Genomic DNA, 21,456 nt, shown 5'->3' on the forward strand with positions numbered 1-21,456 from the left:
TAGTAGAATGCTGCATAGTCAGCAGTAAAGGTTCTAACCAGTCTGTGTGATTTTAAAAAAGCAAATATTTTACTAATTAATCTACTGAGAATGTTGCAGCATTGTGTTCGACGACACACATGTTCTCAATAAAAAACATTATTCATGTTCTTATAGAGATGCTCTCTATCAGTCCCTCAGTTCAAGTAGTGAGTTTCAACATTTGAAATGAGTAAGTGTGTCTTTGTTTGTGGGTTTAATGTTTAAAAAAAAAAGAGATCAAGGATGGACTTTAGAGGGAAAACCAGCACACCGCAGACCACGGGCCTCTCTGTGTGAGGATCTAAACGTATTCTACGCTAGATTCGACACAGCGAACACCATGAGACCGGACAGTGTGCGCACCGCGGATGACGTCAGTGCGCACACTGTGTCTGAGGAGGATGTGCGGAGGTGCTTCAGGAAGGTGAACGCACACAAAGCTACTGGTCCGGACGGGATTCCCGGCCGCGTCCTCAAGTCATGCGCGGCTCAGCTGGCCGGAGTGTTCACGCACATCTTCAACCTTTCCCTCTCTCTGTCTGTAGTCCCAGCCTACTTCAAAATGGCCACCATCGTCCCTGTACCCAAATCCTCCACCATCTCCTCACTGAACGACTGGCGACCTGTAGCCCTGACCCCCATCGTAAGCAAATGCTTCGAGAAGCTGGTCAGGGACTTCATCTGCTCTGCACTACCCGACTCACTGGACCCTCTACAGTTCGCATACCGCCACAACAGGTCCACTGATGATGCCATAGCCCTGACACTACATACTGCCCTGTCACACCTGGAGAAGAGAGACACGTATGTGAGAATGCTGTTTGTAGATTACAGCTCAGCATTCAATACCATCGTTCCCTCGAAGCTGGACAGGAAACTGCAGGATCTAGGACTGAGCAGCTCCCTCTGCAGCTGGATCCTTAGCTTCCTGTCTGACAGACGCCAAGTGGTCAGACTGGGCAGCATCACCTCATCCCCCGTCACACTGAACACTGGTGCTCCACAGGGGTGTGTACTGAGCCCTCTCCTGTACTCACTCTACACCTACAACTGCACGGCCACTAACAACTCCAACATCATTGTGAAGTTTGCGGACGACACTACAGTGGTGGGTCTTATCACCAACAGTGATGAGACAGCTTACAGGGAGGAGGTCAGCGCCCTGACCCACTGGTGTCAAGACAACCATCTCACCCTCAACGTCGCAAAGACAAAGGAGTTGATAGTGGACTTCCGGAGGTGCAGAGAAGTACACACCCCCATCACCATCAACGGCGCTGCTGTGGAGAGAGTGAGCAGCTTCCGGTTCCTTGGTGTACATCTGGCTGAGGATCTTACGTGGTCAGTACACACAAACAAAACAGTGAAGAAGGCGCAGCAGCGCCTCTTCTTTCTCAGGAGACTGAAAAGATTCGGCATGAGCCCCCGCATCCTCAGGACCTTCTATCACTGTGCCATTGAGAGCATCCTCACTGGATGCATCACCACCTGGTATGGCAACAGCACCGCCTACAACTGCAAAGCTCTCCAGCGAGTAGTGCGGTGCTCTGAACGGATAATTGGAGGTGAGCTTCCCTCCCTCCAAGACATCTACAGGAAGCGGTGCCTGAGGAAAGCGGGGAGGATCATCAAGGACTCCAGTCACCCCAGCCATAAACTGTTCAGACTACTTCCATCAGGAAGGAGGTTCTGCAGCATCCGGTCCCGTACCAGCAGACTGAGAGACAGCTTTTTCCATCAGGCCATCAGACTGCTGAACACTTCATAGACACCTCAGTTTCACTACTGGAACTTTAACATTATGCACTCCACACTGTACAGTAACGCCACTGTTTTGCACATGTCTCACTCTGTATATTTTATTTTATATATTTTATTTATTGTTTACTCTATTTAATTTGTAAAATATGTGTACACACACACACACACACACACACGTAGAAAAATATTTAGTATACACATCCAGAAATGCATATACTATTATATTTATTAGTTTCAGATGTAGCCATTCTTGTATTTTGCTTGTTTACATTATTGTATTTGCACAACTCTGTTGCTTGTGAAGCTCGCACACAAGAATTTCACTCACATGTGCTGTACCAATGTACCTGCACATGTGATGTGACAATAAAAGTGATTTGATTTGATTTGATTTGATTTGAATGAAAAATAGACAGATGTCGCGTGGCTGGAGAGATCTATGGATTAATGGATAGTTGAATACTAATGCATTACCTGGACCCTGGCCTCAGTAAGTTTTGTTCTCTGGGCCAGCTCCTCTCTAGTGTAAATATCAGGATAATGTGTTCTTTCAAAAGCCTTCTCCAGCTCCTCCAGCTGCTCCGCTGTGAAAGTAGTCCGACTCCTACGCTGTTTCCTCTTCAGTGGAAGGTCAGGCTCTGATTCCACATCTGACGATTCATCCATCCGGCTGCCTGAATAAGCACAAGGTAAATACGAAGGTATTTAGAGCATTTAGGAAGACTTTAGTCATCATGTTTTTGTGAACATGTATTAATGCAGAATATTCACAGGACAACTGAGAATTACAAACAAATTGCCAAAATTTATAGTTGCAATGGGATGCTAACCATAACCTCATATTTAAAAGTCATTAGCATAAAGTTTGAACTTCCATGAAGATACCCTCTCTTCATGAACTAATTTGAAATGCTGTTAATTTATAAAGTCTGCTCTCAAAACAAAGGTTCCGCTTCAGGTTCCTTTATCTGTTCCTTTTTGTTAAACCTTGTTGTTTTACATTTTGGAATCAGAAACCTTTGCCCAGAAAAAAGAAACTGAAACTCACTATGCAAGGATGGTAAATTAAACCATTATTAATTAAGAAGAACAGGATAAGTCTTTACACTATTACTTTGGTATTATTCACTAAAATGACCTGAAATGCACTGAAACATAATTACCATTTCATGGTAATGTACAGGGTGGCCCATTTATATGGATACACCATAATAAAATGGGAATGGTTGGTGATATTAAAGTCCTGTTTGTGGCACATATGTGAGGGGGCAAACTCCTCAAGATGGGTGGTGACCATGGTGGCCATTTAGAAGTCGGCCATCTTGGATAGAACTTTTGTTTTTTCAATAGGAAGAGGGCCATGTGACACATCAAACTTATTGGTAATGTCACAAGAAAAACAATGGTGTGCTTGGTTTCAACGTAACTTTATTCTTTTATGAGTTATTTACAAGTTTCTGACCACTTATAAAATGTGTTCAATGTGCTGCGCATTGTGTTGGATTCTCAATGCAACCCTCTTCTCCCACTCTTCACACACTGATAGCAACACCGCAGGAGAAATGCCAGCACAGGCATCCAGTATCCGTAGTTTCAGGTGCTGCACATCTCGTATCTTCACACCATAGACAATTGCCTTCAGATGACCCCAAAGATAAAAGTCTAAGGGGGTCAGATTGGGAGACCTTGGGGGGCATTCAACTGGCCCACAAAGACCAATCCACTTTCCAGGAAACTGTTCATCTAGGAATGCTCGGCCCTGGCACCCATAATGTGGTGGTGCACCATCTTGCTGGAAAAAATCAGGGAACGTGCCAGCTTCAGTGCATAAAGAGGGAAACACATCATCATGTAGCAATTTCAAATATCCAGTGGCCTTGAGGTTTTCATTGATGAAGAATGGACCCACTATCGTTGTACCCCATATACTACACCAAACCATCACTTTTGTTGGTCCAACAGTCTTGGAGGGATCCATCCAATGTGGGTTAGTGTCAGACCAATAGCAGTGGTTTTGTTTGTTAACTTCACCATTCACATAAAAGTTTGCCTCATCACTGAACAAAATCTTCTGCGTAAACTCAGGGTCCTGTTCCAATTTTTGTTTTGCCCATTCTGTAAATTCTGTGCACCGATCTGGTCATCCTCGTTGAGATGCTGCAGTAGCTGGAGTTTGTAAGGGTGCCATTTGTGAGTAGCTAATATCCACCAAAGGGATGTTTGACTAATGCCACTCTCCAGTGACATGCGGCGAGTGCTACGCTGTGGGCTCTTGCTGAATGAAACTAGGACAGCCACTGATGTTTCTTCATTAGTGACAGTTTTCTTGCATCCACATTTTGGCAAATCCGACACTGAACCAGTTTCACGAAACTTAGCAAGCAGTTTACTAACTGTAGCATGGGAGATGGGTGGTCTCATAGGGTGTATTGCATTGTCTTGCTGCAATGACCCGATTACTGCGTTTACCAGATATCAACACAATTTTGATCCGCTCCTCACGTGTTAACCTCTTCAACATGTCAATGGCTGTGAACAAAGTTACTTGTAAATAACTCATGAAAGAATAAAGTTACGTTGAAACCAAGCAGCACGGTGGTACCGTGGTTAGCACTGTTGCCGCACAGCAAGAAGGTCCTGAGTTCAATTCCACCATCAGGCCGGGGTCTTTCTGTGTGGAGTTTGCATGTTCTACCCGTGTTTGCGTGGGTTCCCTCCGGGTACTCCGGCTTCCTCCCACCGTCCAAAGATATGCAACTTGTGAGGATAGGTTAATTGGATAATCCAAATTGCCACTAGGTGTGAATGTGCGAGTGAATGCGACCTGTCCAGAGTGTACTCCTGCCTCTCGCCCTATGACAGCTGGGATAGGCTCCAGCGCCCCCCGCAACCCTGAAAAGGATAAGCGGAAGTGAATGAATGGATGGATGAAACCAAGCACACCATTGTTTTTCTTGTGACATTACCAATAAGTTTGATGTGTCACATGGCCCTCTTCCTATTGAAAAAACAAAAGTTCTATCCAAGATGGCCGACTTCTAAATGGCCACCATGGTCAACACCGATCTTGAGGAGTTTGCCCCCTCACATATACTAATGTGCCACAAACAGAACTTTAATATCGCCAACCATTCCCATTTTATTACGGTGTATCCATATAAATGGCCCACCCTGTAGGTAATGTAGCTCAGGAGGTAGAGCAGGTCGAACGATTCCTGGCTCCCCCAGTCTGCATACCAAATATCCATGGGCAAGATACTAACCCCCACTTGCTCTCCAAAGCATCCATCTGAGTATGAATGCGTATGAGTGTATATTAGTTAGAAAGTACTGACAAAGCATAGAGTGCTTGTGTGAGTGGGTGTGTATGGGTGAATGCGGCATGTTGTATACAGCGCTTTGAGTACTCCAGGAGATTAGAAAAGCACTATATAAGAATCCGTCCATTTACCATTCACAACAGCACAAATTCCTCTCATATTGAGAACACACATACAGCCTTTGTTTTGTTGTTTATGTTTGAATATAAAACTAACAAATCAAAGCAAAGTTGGAAAAACAGCCCAAAGAGACTTCAAAGCAATCACTGCAGTGATTCTGCTTTAGGAACATGAATAGGTAAAAGGTGATAAAAGGCTTGACTGCTTATCACTGCCTTTGTTACCTGCTCAAGATCAGGCTCTGGCTGCTAGGCTGAAGTCAGCATACACTCAGCTTTAACATCATTCTGGGTTCTTGGCTAGCTTTGTGTTAGCATGCTGTCTGTGCAGATGCTTGCAAAGAGACAAAGTCTTGTTAGCCACAGACACAGAGCACCAGCCATATCTCAGCGCAGCAAAGCTGCCATGCAGGAGCTGGCAGTGGGTCAGAAACTGATCTGTAAATACAAGAATGGCCATTATTACCAGAGCAAATGTGGTGCTAACCACGGCTAAGTTCTATGAAGTGGTGTTTGACGACGACTCGTTCTATGACAACCTCTTCCCTGAGGATATTAAAAACTGTGTCCACCTCGGTCCACCCACTAAAGGTTGGAAGAAAGGAACCTCCAGCAGATCCAGACCCCGATGCAGAGCCATAGTGACAAAAGACTCGGTATGGAAGAGAGTCCAAGAATTATAATAACTAATGATTAAATGCAGATTGGTATATAAACACACAGTTAATAAAAATTGCAGCACAACTAAAGAAGGATTCAGGGTCACCTGATCCAGCTATAACCATATGCTTTATCAAAGGAAAGCTTTAAACCGAATCTTGAAAGTAGAGAGGGTATCTGTCTCCTGACTCCAAACTGGGAACTAGTTCCACAGAAGATTGGCCTGAAAGCTGAAGGTTCTGCTTCCCATTCTACTTTTAAACATTCTAGGAACCACAAGTAAGCCTGCAGTCTAGTCAAAGACATCTACTGGGAGTCAGGAAGTCTTTAGGGCAACCTGATAATAATGATTGACAGTAGTCCACCCTAGAAGTAATAAATGAATGAACTAGTTTTTCATCATCCCTCTGAGACAGGATGTTTCTAAGTGTTGAGAAGTTGCAGAAATGTAATGCAGTTCTACATACCTGTGTAATATACACATTGAAGGGCATACCTGGTAAAAAATCATTGATTCCTCACAGTATTACTGGACACCAAGGTAATGTTATCCAGATTATTTGGTTGAACACCATATTTCTAAGATATTTATTTAGGGCAGTGTAACGGTGTGTTCACACCGAACGCGATGGACGCGAATAGAGCGTCAGGTTTACATGTAAAGTGAATGGAAAAGCGCAATGACACGTGATTGCAGGTCCCACGAAAATTCGGAAGCAGATTTCGTCGCGAAAATGCGAAAACGCATGAAGTGCGCATCAGTGTAGCACGTCTGGCGCGTTTGACTCGCAAATAAAACCACACACGTGAGTTTTTGTGTTGCATTTTGTGCATACGCGCGTTTCGCGTCTACCGCTCGAGTTGGAAAAATCTGAACTCCAGCGTCAAATCGCGCCGCGACAACCAATCAGGAGCCTGGTGACGTGGCTGTGACCTAGGTCAAAGGGGCAGATCCAGCCCTTCATACTTCAATGGAGGGAAGGCTAATCAATGCCGTAGCAAACAACCCGGAGCTGTACGACACCAGCTGCTTTCTGTACTGAGACAGGAATAAAAAGGACCGAGCTTGGAGGAAGATATGTGAAGAGATCGGGCAACCTGGTAAGTTCATTCATTTCTCTTTTGAAAGTTTTCACTGACCCGGGGAAGCCGCACAAAAGCTAGCAAGCCACCGCTATTTTCCCACTGACGTACCGTTCTGCTTTTATGCATGTTGTCATTTAGGAATATATTTTATTGTTTATATATCCTGTTTGGTTTTTTTTGATGTTGAAATTAAAATCTAGTAGCAGTCTTCTCATTTCTTTGTGTTTTGTGCTGTTTTACAGGCCCACAGAGGAGGACAGCTCCGAGGCAGATGAGGGACGGGTCCCAGGACGGTCCATCGGCGGTGGAGCTGGCCATCCTGGAGTCCCTGAAGAGGCCACACCAGTCTCCAATGGAGCATTTCCTCCTCAGCCTTGTTCCTGCTCTGGAGAGCAGCTGGGTCCTTTTTATTCCTGTCTCTCTGTAAATACTTATATTTTATATATTTATGTTTAATGTTTTTCTGTGTGAGAATTTTAATATTATTTCAAATAAATTTTTATAATGACTAATGTCTCAGTTCTACTACACAGCAAATGTTGGCACAAGACTTGACACATGTAGAATTTATTTCATGTTATACTAATGACAAAATATACTAATACAGTGGGATGCAAAAGTTTGGGCAACATTGTTAACAGCCATCATTTTCCTGTATAAATCGTTGTTACAATAAAAAACGTCAGTTAAATATATCATATAGGAGACACACACAGTGATATTTGAGAAGTGAAAAGAAGTTCACTGGATTTACAGAAAGTGTGCAATAATTGTTTAAACAAAATCAAGCAGGTGCATAAATTTGGGCACCACAAAAAAAGAAATGGAATAAATATTTAGTGTATATCAATGTGTGTGTCTCCTATATGATATATGGGGTTCCTTTGGGCGTGCTTCCCATCCAGAGCTCCACAGCACAGAGGGATGTTCCAGTGCTCCTGGAATCCCTCTGTGATGGACCGCCAGTCTTCAGTTGAAGGCACAGCCATGAAATCGTCCACTAGACAGTCCCAGATGGCCGTCGCTACCTGGGGGATGATCTGGCTCACCGTGGACACACCAACTCGAAAACTGAACGCGATGGTCCTGAAGGAGTCCCCAGTGGCAAGGAACCTGGACAAAATTGTTTAAAATGAGTATTATGTGTACTGGAGTTACAAAATACATTATTGAAATTCCAAAATTACAAATTATAAAACATAAATCTTACATAAAACATTTTGTAATTATAAGGATAATTACATGATATATATTAGATATAATCTAAAACAGTCTGCGGTGATTATATACAAATATTCAACTATCCCAGAATTAAACCAGGTCTAAATAAAAAGGAGTGAGTATCACTACAAAGGTTAACTCAGTGGTCCTAATGCTACAGTTTGATATCAGCAAACACCGAGCGCATACATTGATATGACACCACAGCCATGCTATCATTGCAAACACTGATAACAGCATAAATCGAATTAAATCAGGACTTGATGAGACCTGAGTATCACTAGAAATATTATAAACAGTCGTTTCCGTACCACAGTTTGCTATCAGTAAACACCGAGAGCATTCACTGTTAGCATAGCACATCCATGTTAGCAGTGTATAAATGGATGGTTTAGCATATATTAGCACAGGTATCAATAAAGGACTACCGTATTAAATACTTTTACTAACCTCAGGCAGATGGACAGGCGCTCTGCAGGTGGGATTGAGCGCCTGTAATTGGTGTCTAGGCGGGCGATTCTGGGACCGACGCGGGAAAGCAGGTCCTCAAACTGACCGAGTGAAAGGCGGTGATATCGCTGGAATTGGCCGTCATCCAGGAGCAAATGGTGAAACTCACCAAACTGCTCACGCCTCTGGAGGACCTGATGGACCCAGGTACGGCGAGGACGTCTTTTTTTACGCCGCTGCTCTGCTCTCCACAGTACATAGAGAAGAGAGACTCTCTCTTCAAGCGCTAGCTCGACAGCTGCCATCTTGCAAAGATACCGTCTGGCACAACTTCCTCCCACATTCCTCCCACATTTCCGGTTCACGATTTTGACGCGCAATGGATTTTTCTTGGACACGCGTTGAGGCGCGACTGTGCACTCTGTGGACCTCCATAGCATAAAGGGAATAAATTTTCCAAACTCAGTCTGAGATAAGATAAGATAAGATAAGATAAGATAAGATAAGATAAAATAAGATAAGATAAGATAAACCTTTATTAGTCCCACATGTGCTAAATTTGTTTGGCCACAGCAGAAAGTGGACAGTACAAATTTAAGAGCAGCAAAAATTAAGAAAAAAAATTGAATAGAACAAAATACTATACAAAATAAAATAAAATTCTATAAAATTCTATAAAAAATAGAATAAAGTACTATACAATAGATAGATAGATAGATAGATAGATAGATAGATAGATAGATAGATAGATAGATAGATAGATAGATAGATAGATAGATAGATAGATAGATGTTTAATGAATATTGATGACTGTGGGTTCTTCATTATATGAAAAGGGTGCATAGGTACAAGTGCCACATTTTTTTTTAAATCGCTCCTTTTAAATATAAAGTCAATATTGAGAAAAAAGTAAAATATGTCAAGATTACAGTTGTTCACATACATTACAGTTGTTCTTTCAAGATAAAGTGCAACAGCTGCTACACCCTCTACAAAATGCCATGTGTAGAATCGGTTTCAGTAACAACGGAATTATTTCTCTTTAAAACATAAACACAGTCTGGTGATAAGTAAGAAGATGTTGAAGACATGGTGCAATCTGGTCATAAGGATAAACTACACAAACGTGGAAAAGTTGGCTGGATTTGTGGATTAAACCTTATACTATAAAATTCTAAATTCAGATGTGATGTATGATGAACGATAGAAATGTGTGAGAATTGTCAGAACAGTTGACCCTCGATCTGTGACTGTGACAGTGAGTTTGCACAGAAGTTAAGGCATGAACAGCACATTAGCAGAATAACAGCTACGTTAGTGTGCTTAGCACTAGGGTGCAAGGATTTTCAGTCTGTCAGTGTTCAGAGTGGTTGGGCAGTAAGACTCAAGAAGATGGACCTAAGATACATCCACAAGCATGAAGTAACACAAAGGAAAAGCAGTAATGAAGCCTGTGTAGATGGCTCACTCTGTTCCATGAGAGTAAAATGTGCGAGGCCTTTAAAGACCAAAAGTATCCTGATGACAAAGAGTTCTGTCACAATACTGACGATTTAGTCTTAAATACTTATCAGATATTCTATTGTAATTCAGTACTCAACACTGACTGTGAGCTCTGGCTGTGAATATTTCAATTCAATTCAATTCAATTTTATTTATATAGCGCCAAATCACAACAAAAGTCGCCTCAAGGCGCCTGGTTATTGATTTTTTTTGTACGAACTGAATTCAACTAACTTATCTCAACGCATTCAGAAGTTGGTCTTGGTGGTAAAAGAAAAAAAGAAAAGGCCTGTTAAACTGACTTGGACAACTACAGGGTCGACTATGAAGTTTAATTAAACAAGGAATTACGGGATTAGTGTGAGGTTCACAGTACAGGCCACTGGAAGAGTCTCGGGGAGAATATGTTTTTGTATTCCCCCTAACTCCCACCCCCCAACCCTCTGCCAAACACTCCCACTAGAGAATTGTCAATGGATTACATGTGGCCACAGGACATGCTGCTGCATTAATTAAATCAATTCTTTCAACATTTAGTCTCTTCTAAGGTTTGTTTTCCTGAAGACCAAGGTAAAAAATAATAATGAAAAAATTTTATTTATACTTCTCCACATTTCTAAAGTAAGTCTCAATATACCGTATGTGTTTTATTTGTAGCTGGTAGGTTTGTGAAGGAGTGGGGTAGACAATTTGGCACTAACTCAGCGTGACAACACTTGAGGCCACTGGGATCACTTTCCAAAAGGCACCTCAGAGTCCTCGGGGTGCTGCTGTGACAGGATAGACTATTTGTTTTCCCTCCACATGCTGCTGGATTTAGGGCAAGAGAAGGGCAGAGGTGGCAGCAAAGGAGGAATGTGAAAGAAAAGAAGCATCCTCGCTGAGAAAACTGGCTAGAAGCTTGCATTTTTTCTTGTATACCTACTTTTTTTTTATTCACCTTACTACCAAAGCAGTTACTTTAAGGCTGATGGTTTTTGTAACAGCAAAGATGATGAGTAGTATTTTTAAAGTGCACCACACAATAGTAGCAATACTTGCAGACTGTTTGTGTCTGTCCAGGTTGTGAGAGCATTCTGTTGCTTTGATTTCTGACATCACGCCGTTTCACTGAAGAAGAACATAATGTAGAGTGTGCCAGATATGGAAATGTAATTAAAACTTTTAGAAGTACTTTTTATAGTACCACAATTTGGTCATTAGCAAATGTTTATTAGTATTTATAAGTATACCAAAACAATCTCTTTGTCTCTATCCACTTGTGGCTAAATTGTGTATTTTAAAATAAATGTGTTTCATGTACATATTTGGTAGATGGAGTGGAACTTCCTGAATATGGCACCTTTTTGCTCTAACGATTAGGTAAGTTCTGATTATACATGTCTATAAAATTTTGTGCTATATAAATGCCAGTCTACTTTCATGTACCATTCCCACCCCTACAGGCAATTTAGTCAGTAACACAAAGTCTTTTAGTGACAAACAAGCTCCATTAACTGCATGAAAATTACAATCAAAAAGATGAGGAACTGTATCTATAATTCAACTTGAATTTGTCTCCAGAGTACAGATTGCACATAAAATACAGCACATGAGAATTAATTTATATTAATTTATATAAGGCTGTAACTCACTGAGAATTTCATTGAATTTGACATGTAAATAAAAAGACTGCATAGCACAGTGTGATCTGCAGTGTTGCAAATGGCATCTTGAACACCATTGGAGGTTTGGTATCACATGCTAGCAGCAGCTCCATATTTGCTTTGGAAAGCAGCACAATAAGAATCCCCAGCATGGATGAGACTAAAGTTTGACAGGCCGGTGGATCAGGAGGGTCAGCTCCTCTTTTCAGCTGATAATGGAAAGCAGAGATTATGGTAATGAGACAGACGCCTAGAGCCGATAGAGGGGCTAAACCTGGACTTCATCTTTGTCCACGCCAGATCTCCCGATTGGCATGCTATGACTTATCTGTAGAATGGGAGTGTGATTTAGCTCCCCAGAAACATGCACCCTCACACATTCACACACAGGGTTACACATGTGCAGCTATAACAAACACAAGAAGAGACACGTTTTTGTTACAGAGTGAATACAACCAGCACTGAAACACATCCAAGCTTTTATGTTTTATCTTTCATTGCACACAACAACATGCAGTGCATCTCCCTTGGGAAAGTCACAAAGAAAGTGCTGTATGGATGTGTGTGTGTGTGTGTGTGTGTGTGTGTGTGTGTGTGTGTGTGTGTGTGTGTGTGTGTGTGTGTGTGTGTGTGTGTGTGTGAGAGAGAGAGAATGGGTGAATGGGGCCATATAGCTATATTTTAAAGGATCGTTCTAAAGCTGAATCACCTTGATCCAGATGTTTCAGTTAGGTTATGATGAAAAAAGTCTGCTAGAGCTTCATGCAATTTTCCTAATGGGATACCCGTAATAAGATAAATCCATTATATAATACGTTATGAAAAATGTACATATTTAAATATACTTTTAGGTGGGAAAACATTTTGTATATTTTCTTCTAACAATAATAGGCCCATGCAATAAGCCCATGAACATTTTTTTTATTACAGTATGTCCTTTCTTGAGAATTTTATTTCCTATTATTGAGGGGTATGTTTAACACAAGGAAAGAAAAACACAAAGAAAAAAGAAGAGGATTTGTCGTTTTGTTTTTGTTTTATTTTTTTGCCTATGACTAATTTAAAGTAGCCTTTAAAATATACAACTTGTCTTTTTTTAATAAAGAAATTTTGGTAAATATATTATTTTACATTTTCATAACATAAAATTGTCATATGTTTATAAAATGTTTTTTATAAACAAATCACAAATTTTATGTTTGCGTATTATCTTTACTGTATCATTGAATATATTTGTAATAATCTTTAACTATATGAAGCAAACTATTCCAATCATTAGGCTTACTAAATGTAGACGTGAAAGCTAACTGTCATATGTTTGCAGAGGTATAAATAGCTGTTTGGGGTTCACAGAAAAGGCCTTCTAAGACATTAATATTTTGATATGCCAGATATAATGCAAGACATTTGCTGGAAGAATGCAGTGTGAAAACAGTCAGTCTGATGGACAATAGTCATGATATTGTTCTCCATTTTGACCAAGACATGGGGACAAAGACTAACTGCTCTGGAGAGCTACATGAAACTAATTATGGGTCATTGTGAAAATCATATTAGTTCCAGTGTAATTACACCCAGGATCTGCTTTCAGTTCAGCTCAATAGTCTCTGACCAGTTAAACAGACTGTTGGCTCAACAGTTAATGAATTTTATTATTGAAAACAACGTTTTTTTTTCTCAGAATGGAAAATTAATGTTGCTGTTTGGTCCTCTGCTGTTGTGTTTGCATGTGTGAGAAATAAATGGTCTGTTAGCATCTCTCTTTTGTTCACTGTCTCAATTTATTTACAGCCTGCTTAGGCTATGGGCACACCTGAGAACAACAATCATCTGCAAAGAAAGAAATGCCTGAAATCATCTAGCACTTAGAATGTCTTTACAAACCGTAGTCACAGAGTAATTATGGTAAATGGACTGATAATAATATAGTGCTTTTCTACTCTCCCATTTCACTCATTCAAACAAGCCCTTTTCTATGCTTAAGTGTTCTCTATCGAGCATACTCCACTGCAGGCATTGGAGAGCAACTTGCTAGGATATTTTGCCCAAGGATATTTGGCATGCAGACTGCAACAGCCAGGGACCTTCCCATTAATAGATGGCCTGCTCTACCTCGGGAGCTACAGCCACCCCCAAAATGACATGATCCATACAGCACTTTGCTAAGACACAGCCACACTGATTCTCACATTGGGGGCAACTTAGGGTTTAGTATCTTGCTGAAGGACACTTTGACAGATCTTCTGATATGTAAATCACACACGCACACAAAAGAAAATACAATACTGACAATACAGATAGATCCACATAATTATGGAGTCTGCCATAATATTACTAAGATATATTTTAAAGCAGGAAAACCTAACTCTGTCAATACCACAGTGAGACTATACCATTAGGAAATCTTAATTTAATGGCACACTTTTAAGTTTTAGTCATGTGATCTAATGGATACTGTAGCAGCTTAGCATAGAAAGGATTTCCTTCATCTGTATAGTTTCTACCATTTATTCCATATACCAGCTCTAATGGACTAATTAAAAAAAGAGGGTACAAAGTTCTACTTGCTGACTTGTTCTTATCCTATGCAGCTAAACAGATTTAGGAGGTGTATGAACAAATGGGAATAAAGTGAAATGGAGAGGTGCTGGCTGTGGTTTATGGGCAGAAATCTGCGCCATCAGAAACTGAATTTGAATAAATTCAATTTGAATTTGAATTGCTCAGATTGAATCTGAATTGTAACTTGAATAAATGCTTTTGAAAACTGAATTTGAATTAGTCTAATTTGAAATTTAATTTATGGTTTGAAAATGATCATCACTAAATTGAAATTGAATTTTATATTTTGAAAATGAATTGATTTGCTTTGAAACTGCATTTTATCCTTTAAAAATTAAGCTCTCGAATAATTTCAGTTTCACTTCTCACCATTCAGTTTCAGTTCTACAATTCAATTTCAGTTCCAAAATTCCGTTTTTTGGAACTTACATCCGGTTCCGGTTCAAGCGCAGATTAATAGAGCTACGTTTTACTAGCGGACCGAAAGTGTTACCGACGGGAATCTACATTAAGACTTCAGAAGTCATTCGTCATGTCGAATGACCAGCGGATAAACTCTCAGGTTGGTAATAAATGTATTACATGTATAAGAACAAGCGTCATGTTAAGAAAAGACAGCCGTACAGTAACTTTTATGCTTATTGTAGCTGTTAGCTAAAAACGCTAATTTAGCGTAGTTTGCCCTGAATTCAGCTTTGACAAACAAATATGATCGACTGTTTCTAGTAGAATTCCAAAGTTGTCATCTTGTACCCTCTCAGAATGCTTGCAGAGACCCCTACAGTAGGGAAACATGCAAAACGGTGCCCAAACCTTTGTATTTTAGCTTTATTTATGTCTTACACAGCATCCCAACTCTTTAGCTAACTTAATAACTTTAGCTAAAGTGAATAGTTAGTCTAATTCATTAGTGCAGCATTACTGGATCACCTCTGTTTGAAGTGATATAATATGATATACAGCTATCACTGAAACAGCAAACTTTGTAAATAAGCAAACAACACTTCTCATTCTCTAAACGTTTGGCCACAGCTGTAGATTACACTATCAGCGCTTGTTCACTCTTGACAATAATTACATTTCTAAATTTACTTTGTGCATTTACAGGTAAACAATATCTAATATTTTATCTAAATGACTGCTTTGTCTTTGAAAAGGGTGAAGAGCCTGAGGCCGGTGACAGTCCAGTTCTACTCTAAGTACATCCTTACAGTGGCTCACAGGACAAGGCCACATTCCTGTCCTGCCAGAAGAGAAGAGAAACTTCAGTCTTCATGCAGTTCAACCACACCTGTCATATTCCATATGACAGGGGTCTCAAACTCCAGTCCTCAAGGGTCAAAGTGTCATGCAACTTTTCCATGCCCTCGAGGACTGGAGTTTGAGACACCTGCCGTATGGTGTTCATGCTGTTTTCTACCCCACAGTTACAGCATGTCTGACTGCCTGTTCAGCATATGCAAAAATATATGATGAGTTTAAGCATGTGATGACTAAGGCCTTCCATTATGGTGTTTGTCATCACATGTCACAGACATCTGGATGATCATTTGGAATAAATAAAATACTAAAAACGTGTTACTTCATCTTTTATCTTCATTATTATTATTATTATTGTTCTTATTTTACACTTTTCATTGTTAGGCATTAGGTTTATTTGTAGTAGTCCTTTCCAACGTCTTTCCCTCTTCCATGTTACTGTGTCAGCTTGTCAGCATCTATTTGGGTTTGGAAGTGGAACAGAAAGTAAAGAAATCCAAAGTGCCATTAAAACCAGGAGAGGTTCTTATATTTCAGAAGAAGGGATTAATTCAAAAGAAATGACCTCAATGCCATATTTTATTTAGGAACCCTAGAGAGCACTTTGCAAAATAACACATTCTTATAATTTCACCCTCAGATGAGCCAAGCTACGACTGTCAGGGAAGGTGATGTAGGTTCAGAGCATATGAGAGTGGTTAAGTTAATGTCTCTTGTCTAGATGAAGGCACAAGAGGGATCAATGGCAAGGCGTAGAGATTCAGTATCTTCAGTCTTCAGTGGATACTCCATTTCTGGCACAAAACACCTGTAAAAGATGGTCGATTTAGGAGGTGACCTGACAACTTCAGCCTGTCAAACATATTAATGGAGCAGTATGCTTTAAAAAAAAAAATCAAATTAAGCATGCACTCAGTACCCTAAGAATTATTATGGTAGTTAAACACAGTGATAGTTGTATATCACATTATATCACTTCAAACAGAGGTGATCCAGTAATGCTGCACTAATGAATTAGACTAACTATTCACGTTAGCTAAAGTTATTAAGTTAGCTAAAGAGTTGGGATGCTGTGTAAGACATAAATAAAGCTAAAATACAAAGGTTTGGACACCGTTTTGCATGTTTCCCTACTGTAGGGGTCTCTGCAAGCATACAGAGGGGGTACTCTGAGAGGGTACAAGAACTTTGGAATTCTACTAGAAACAGTCGATCATATTTGTTTGTCAAAGCTGAATTCAGGGCAAACTACGCTAAATTAGCGTTTTTAGCTAACAGCTACAATAAGCATAACAGTTACTGTACGGCTATCATTTGTTAACATGACGCTTGTTCTTATACATGTAATACATTTACCAACCTGAGAGTTTATCCGCTGGTCATTCGACATGACGAATGACTTCTGAAGTCTTAATTCAGCTCAAGACGCTGTAGATTCCCGTCGGTAACACTTTCGGTCCGCTAGTAAAACGTAGCTCTATTAATCTGCGCTTGAACCGGAACCGGATGTAAGTTCCAAAAAACGGAATTTTGGAACTGAAATTGAATTGTAGAACTGAAACTGAATGGTGAGAAGTGAAACTGAAATTATTCGAGAGCTGAATTTTTAAAGGATAAAATGCAGTTTCAAAGCAAATCAATTCATTTTCAAAATATAAAATTCAATTTCAATTTAGTGATGATCATTTTCAAACCATAAATTAAATTTCAAATTAGACTAATTCAAATTCAGTTTTCAAAAGCATTTATTCAAGTTACAATTCAGATTCAATCTGAGCAATTCAAATTCAAATTGAATTTATTCAAATTCAGTTTCTGATGGCGCAGATTTCTGCCCATAAACCACAGCCAGCACCTCTCCATTTCACTTTATTCCCATTTGTTCATACACCTCCTAAATCTGTTTAGCTGCATAGGATAAGAACAAGTCAGCAAGTAGAACTTTGTACCCTCTTTTTTTAATTAGTCCATTAGAGCTGGTATATGGAATAAATGGTAGAAACTATACAGATGAAGGAAATCCTTTCTATGCTAAGCTGCTACAGTATCCATTAGATCACATGACTAAAACTTAAAAGTGTGCCATTAAATTAAGATTTCCTAATGGTATAGTCTCACTGTGGTATTGACAGAGTTAGGTTTTCCTGCTTTAAAATATATCTTAGTAATATTATGGCAGACTCCATAATTATGTGGATCTATCTGTATTGTCAGTATTGTATTTTCTTTTGTGTGCGTGTGTGATTTACATATCAGAAGATCTAGCCATCCTGTCTTAGTACAAAGTAGACTTCTCTTAAATAACAGTTGCCCTGGAGCCTCCCGAGGCCTTTTGAGGGTGATAGGTATAGAAGAAGCACCTCATCGGGGGGACATTGGACATAAAGGCAATAAAAGACCCTGTCACACTCTGCAAGATTTCAGTAAACACTTCCAAAATGATTTACTAAAGCTGTGCAGCGAGCAAAGTGCAGCCTGCATAATCAAGGATGAAGGAGGTCAAATGGTGCAGCGCTATGGGACAGAACAAAATATTCATGTTCATATATTTAACTAATATTGTTTATGTGAAAGACTGAAATATAAGAATCTAAATGTTTCAGCATAGTTCATTTTGCAAGGTTAGACAATGCTCAGTCATTAGCATAAATACATGTTAAATAAATGTTTACCAGCCAAAATAAACCAGCAATTAAAGGACAATCCTCATTAAATGTTGCAAACTCTACTAAGAATATTCCGACAAGGAAGTCTTAGCTGCTTCCGTCCTGAATGTGTAAGTTTACTCTAAAATCAGCTAGAGGTTCATTTCATTTTTGCTGGGATGGCTCTTTTCATTTATGTATGCCTTTACCAACAATACAAGTCCTTGAATTGCTGGTTTAAACACTAAGCTAATTGAGGCCAAAGCCAAAGTTTGAAAAATTATTCAAAGAACACAACAGAAAGTACAATATAATCTGCCAGTTGGCATCAGGAGCAGCTTTGTCAACAATGGCCTCAAATACAAACCCAAATGGGCAAAATCGAGCTGAAGCAGAGAAGCACTGCGATGCTGTTGCGCCTCTGCAGACTCTCCCATTCACACAGTTTAGTATTGTTCCTGCCTTTGTTCCAATACAGCTCCCTCACAATAGTATTTAGTCACAACAAATGCAGCAAAAGTGTATAGTAAGCAGCATGAGTGGAGTGTGTGCAGCACAGGCCGTGTTAAAGCAGTGAGTAAAATATTTGCCAAAGGATTTAAAAACTCTGCACACTTTCTTTGAAAAATGAATGAAAAAAATCCCAACTTTTGTCGTTTAACTATGGAAAAATATTTGACTGCATCCACAAAATATAGTCTCCCCGAAAGCTATGGGAGCTGTTACAGAAGCCTCATGGTTTGCACAAACGCTACACAGAACTGGCACTGAACTCAATCCAGCCCACACAAAGACGCTGGCTTTATCAGAGCATTATGTCTTAGCAAACTGCTATTAATGCAAAGTCTTTATCTTCTTTCCTCCCCAGGCACTGGCATGCATGTCTTTATTTAGTAGATAAAAAAATAGCCATAAACAAAAATTGCAGACTGTCAATATACATACTGATAGAGATTAGAGCTGGGAGCAAATATAATAATAAGAGGAACTCTTAAGATATTCTCGACACAGTAAAGCCTTCTGGACAGCTGCAGGCTTAAAGAAAGCAGAAAGTTTTAAAGAGTAACGGTATAATCTTATTTTGGAAGAAAGTAGATTAACAATCAGAGTGGTGCAAAGAAAATGAAGTGATTTGTGCTTGCTGACCATCTTTACAGATTTTGGTTAAAAAGCTCTGATGTGCTTGTAGGAGATGGAGGAACAGGTGAGGTTTTCCTTTGTACCATCTTTGCTCGTGCCGCCATTTTGCAAATGTGGGTCATATGTCAAATGCACTCTGAATTATACAGTCATAAATCAGTTTGATGTCAAATGTTTATAGCTCACAGTAAAAAATGGTCTTCATAGTTTGACACCAGGACTGCTTGGATTACTAATAGAAACTGTTCCAGTTTTTCTTTTATCCAGAAGCAGCAATAATACTAAGCTTCTTTCATTTAATAAAATAACAAAATAATGATTTGAACTTCACCTCCAGATGGGTGCAAATGCATCTCAAAAGCTAAACCTGTCAGGCTTCCCTAAGGATTTAACCATTAAGCTTACTGCTAAGGCCTATGATACAGAGCAATCAAACTGTAGTTTCTTAAAAAAAAATCTACAAACAGGAGGAAATTTGTCAAACCAAACTACAGCATGAGTATTATGGTAAAAAAAAAAAAAAAAAAAAAAAAAGAACAAATCCAACAGTGGGATTCACCTCAACACCTGGCTGGACAGCGTCAGAATTTAGAGTGATACATCTACTAATTGAAACGTTGGTGATTTGATCCCCAACTGCTCCAGACAAAGTGTCCTTGCATTCATTAGAGTGTGCGTGTGTCTAAAAAGCACTACATATTCCATTTATCATTTACACACATGCTATACTACCAATTCAAGGACTCAATCTTATTTACCGGGCCCCTTTAATATCTTACTAAAGCTTATTGAGCACTGTATGGGCGCTATTTTGACCTTTAGTTAGGAGTGGTCCGATTGAATTGTGGACCAATGTGCTGAAAATGTCTGATTTTCAGCATTACAAAATATATGACTAGGCAAGGCAAGGCAAGGCAATTTTATTTGCATAGCACGCTTTCAGCACAAGGCAATTCAAGGTTTGCTTTACATGATTAAAATAAAACACATAAAATAGAACATAAATCACTTTAAAGGTAAAAATACAAGAAAACATTTACAAGAAAGCATTTATGATAAAACAATAATCAAGACAATAATTTATATGAAAAATTAAAAACAAACAAGTAGAGAGCCATAATAGGATCAGTTATTCATAAGTCTAAATAAGTAAGTTTTAATTTTAGACTTAAAAGAGTTCAGTGTCTCTGTAGCTTTGCATTCTTTGCATAGTGTGTTCCAGATGTGAGGAGCATAGAAACTAAAAGCTGCTTCTCCATGTTTAGTTCTGGTTCTAGCGACAGTCAGTAAACTAGAGCTGGAGGACCCGACTGATCTGGATGGTTTGTACCATGATAGCAGATCTCTAATGTACTCTGGTGCTAACCCATTCAAGGATTTATAAACTAATAAGAGCACTCTAAAGTCTATTCTCTGAGCTACAGGGAGCCAGTGTAATGACTTTAGAACTGGAGTAATGTGCTCTATTTTCTTGGTTCTAGTGAGAACACAAGCAGCAGCGTTCTGGATCAGCTGCAGTTGTCTAATTGATTTTTTAGGTAAACCTGTGAAGATACTGTTATATTAATCAAGGCGGAAAGAGATAAATGTATGGATGAGTTTTTCTAGGTCTCCTTGTGTCATCAGTCCTTTAATCCTAGAAATGTTCATCAGCTGATAGAAGGCTGACTTTGTTATTACTTTTATGTTGCCCTGGAGGTTCAGGTCTGAGTCCATTATTACACCTACATTTCTGGCCTGGTCAGTAGTTTCTAGTTGGAGTTTAAGCTGATTACTGATATTTAGTTGATTTTTTTTGGCTCCAAAGTTTTGTTATTATTCAGTTGAAGGAAATTATGAGATATCCAGTTGTTAATTTGCTCAATGCATTTATTAAGAGTTTGGATAAGTTCAACATCACCTGGTGACATTGAGATATAAAGTTGAGTATCGTCTGCATAATTGTGGTAGTTGATATTATTGGTGGTTATAATCTAGCTTAAAGGGAGCATGCAAATGCTAAATAAGAGGAGCCCTAGGGTGGAGCCCTGGGGGACCCCGCATGTGATTTCTATATTTTGTG

At 39.5% G+C, this 21,456-nt stretch overlaps 2 protein-coding genes across 7 annotated transcripts in view; one reads left to right on the forward strand and one right to left on the reverse strand.

Moving 5' to 3' along the window:
- Window positions 1-21,456, forward strand: part of asxl1 (ASXL transcriptional regulator 1) — a 267,754-nt gene that overhangs the window by 90,912 nt on the left and 155,386 nt on the right. The window lies entirely within an intron of this gene.
- The window catches only part of LOC309696400 (paired box protein Pax-7-like), a 120,776-nt gene that overhangs the window by 77,577 nt on the left and 21,743 nt on the right, over window positions 1-21,456 (reverse strand). For all 6 annotated transcript variants that reach the window (XR_014273460.1, XM_082517615.1, XM_082517614.1 and 3 more), the window contains one exon: window positions 2,257-2,456. Coding sequence is in view for 5 of the 6 variants with exons in the window: in XM_082517615.1 (XP_082373741.1) it covers window positions 2,257-2,456 (200 nt within the window). In the remaining variant the exon portion in view is untranslated. The remainder of the gene's footprint in view (window positions 1-2,256; window positions 2,457-21,456) is intronic.

The sequence above is a fragment of the Aulonocara stuartgranti genome, assembly GCF_965226115.1.
Source record: "Aulonocara stuartgranti genome assembly, chromosome: 20".
NCBI lineage: Eukaryota > Metazoa > Chordata > Actinopteri > Cichliformes > Cichlidae > Aulonocara > Aulonocara stuartgranti.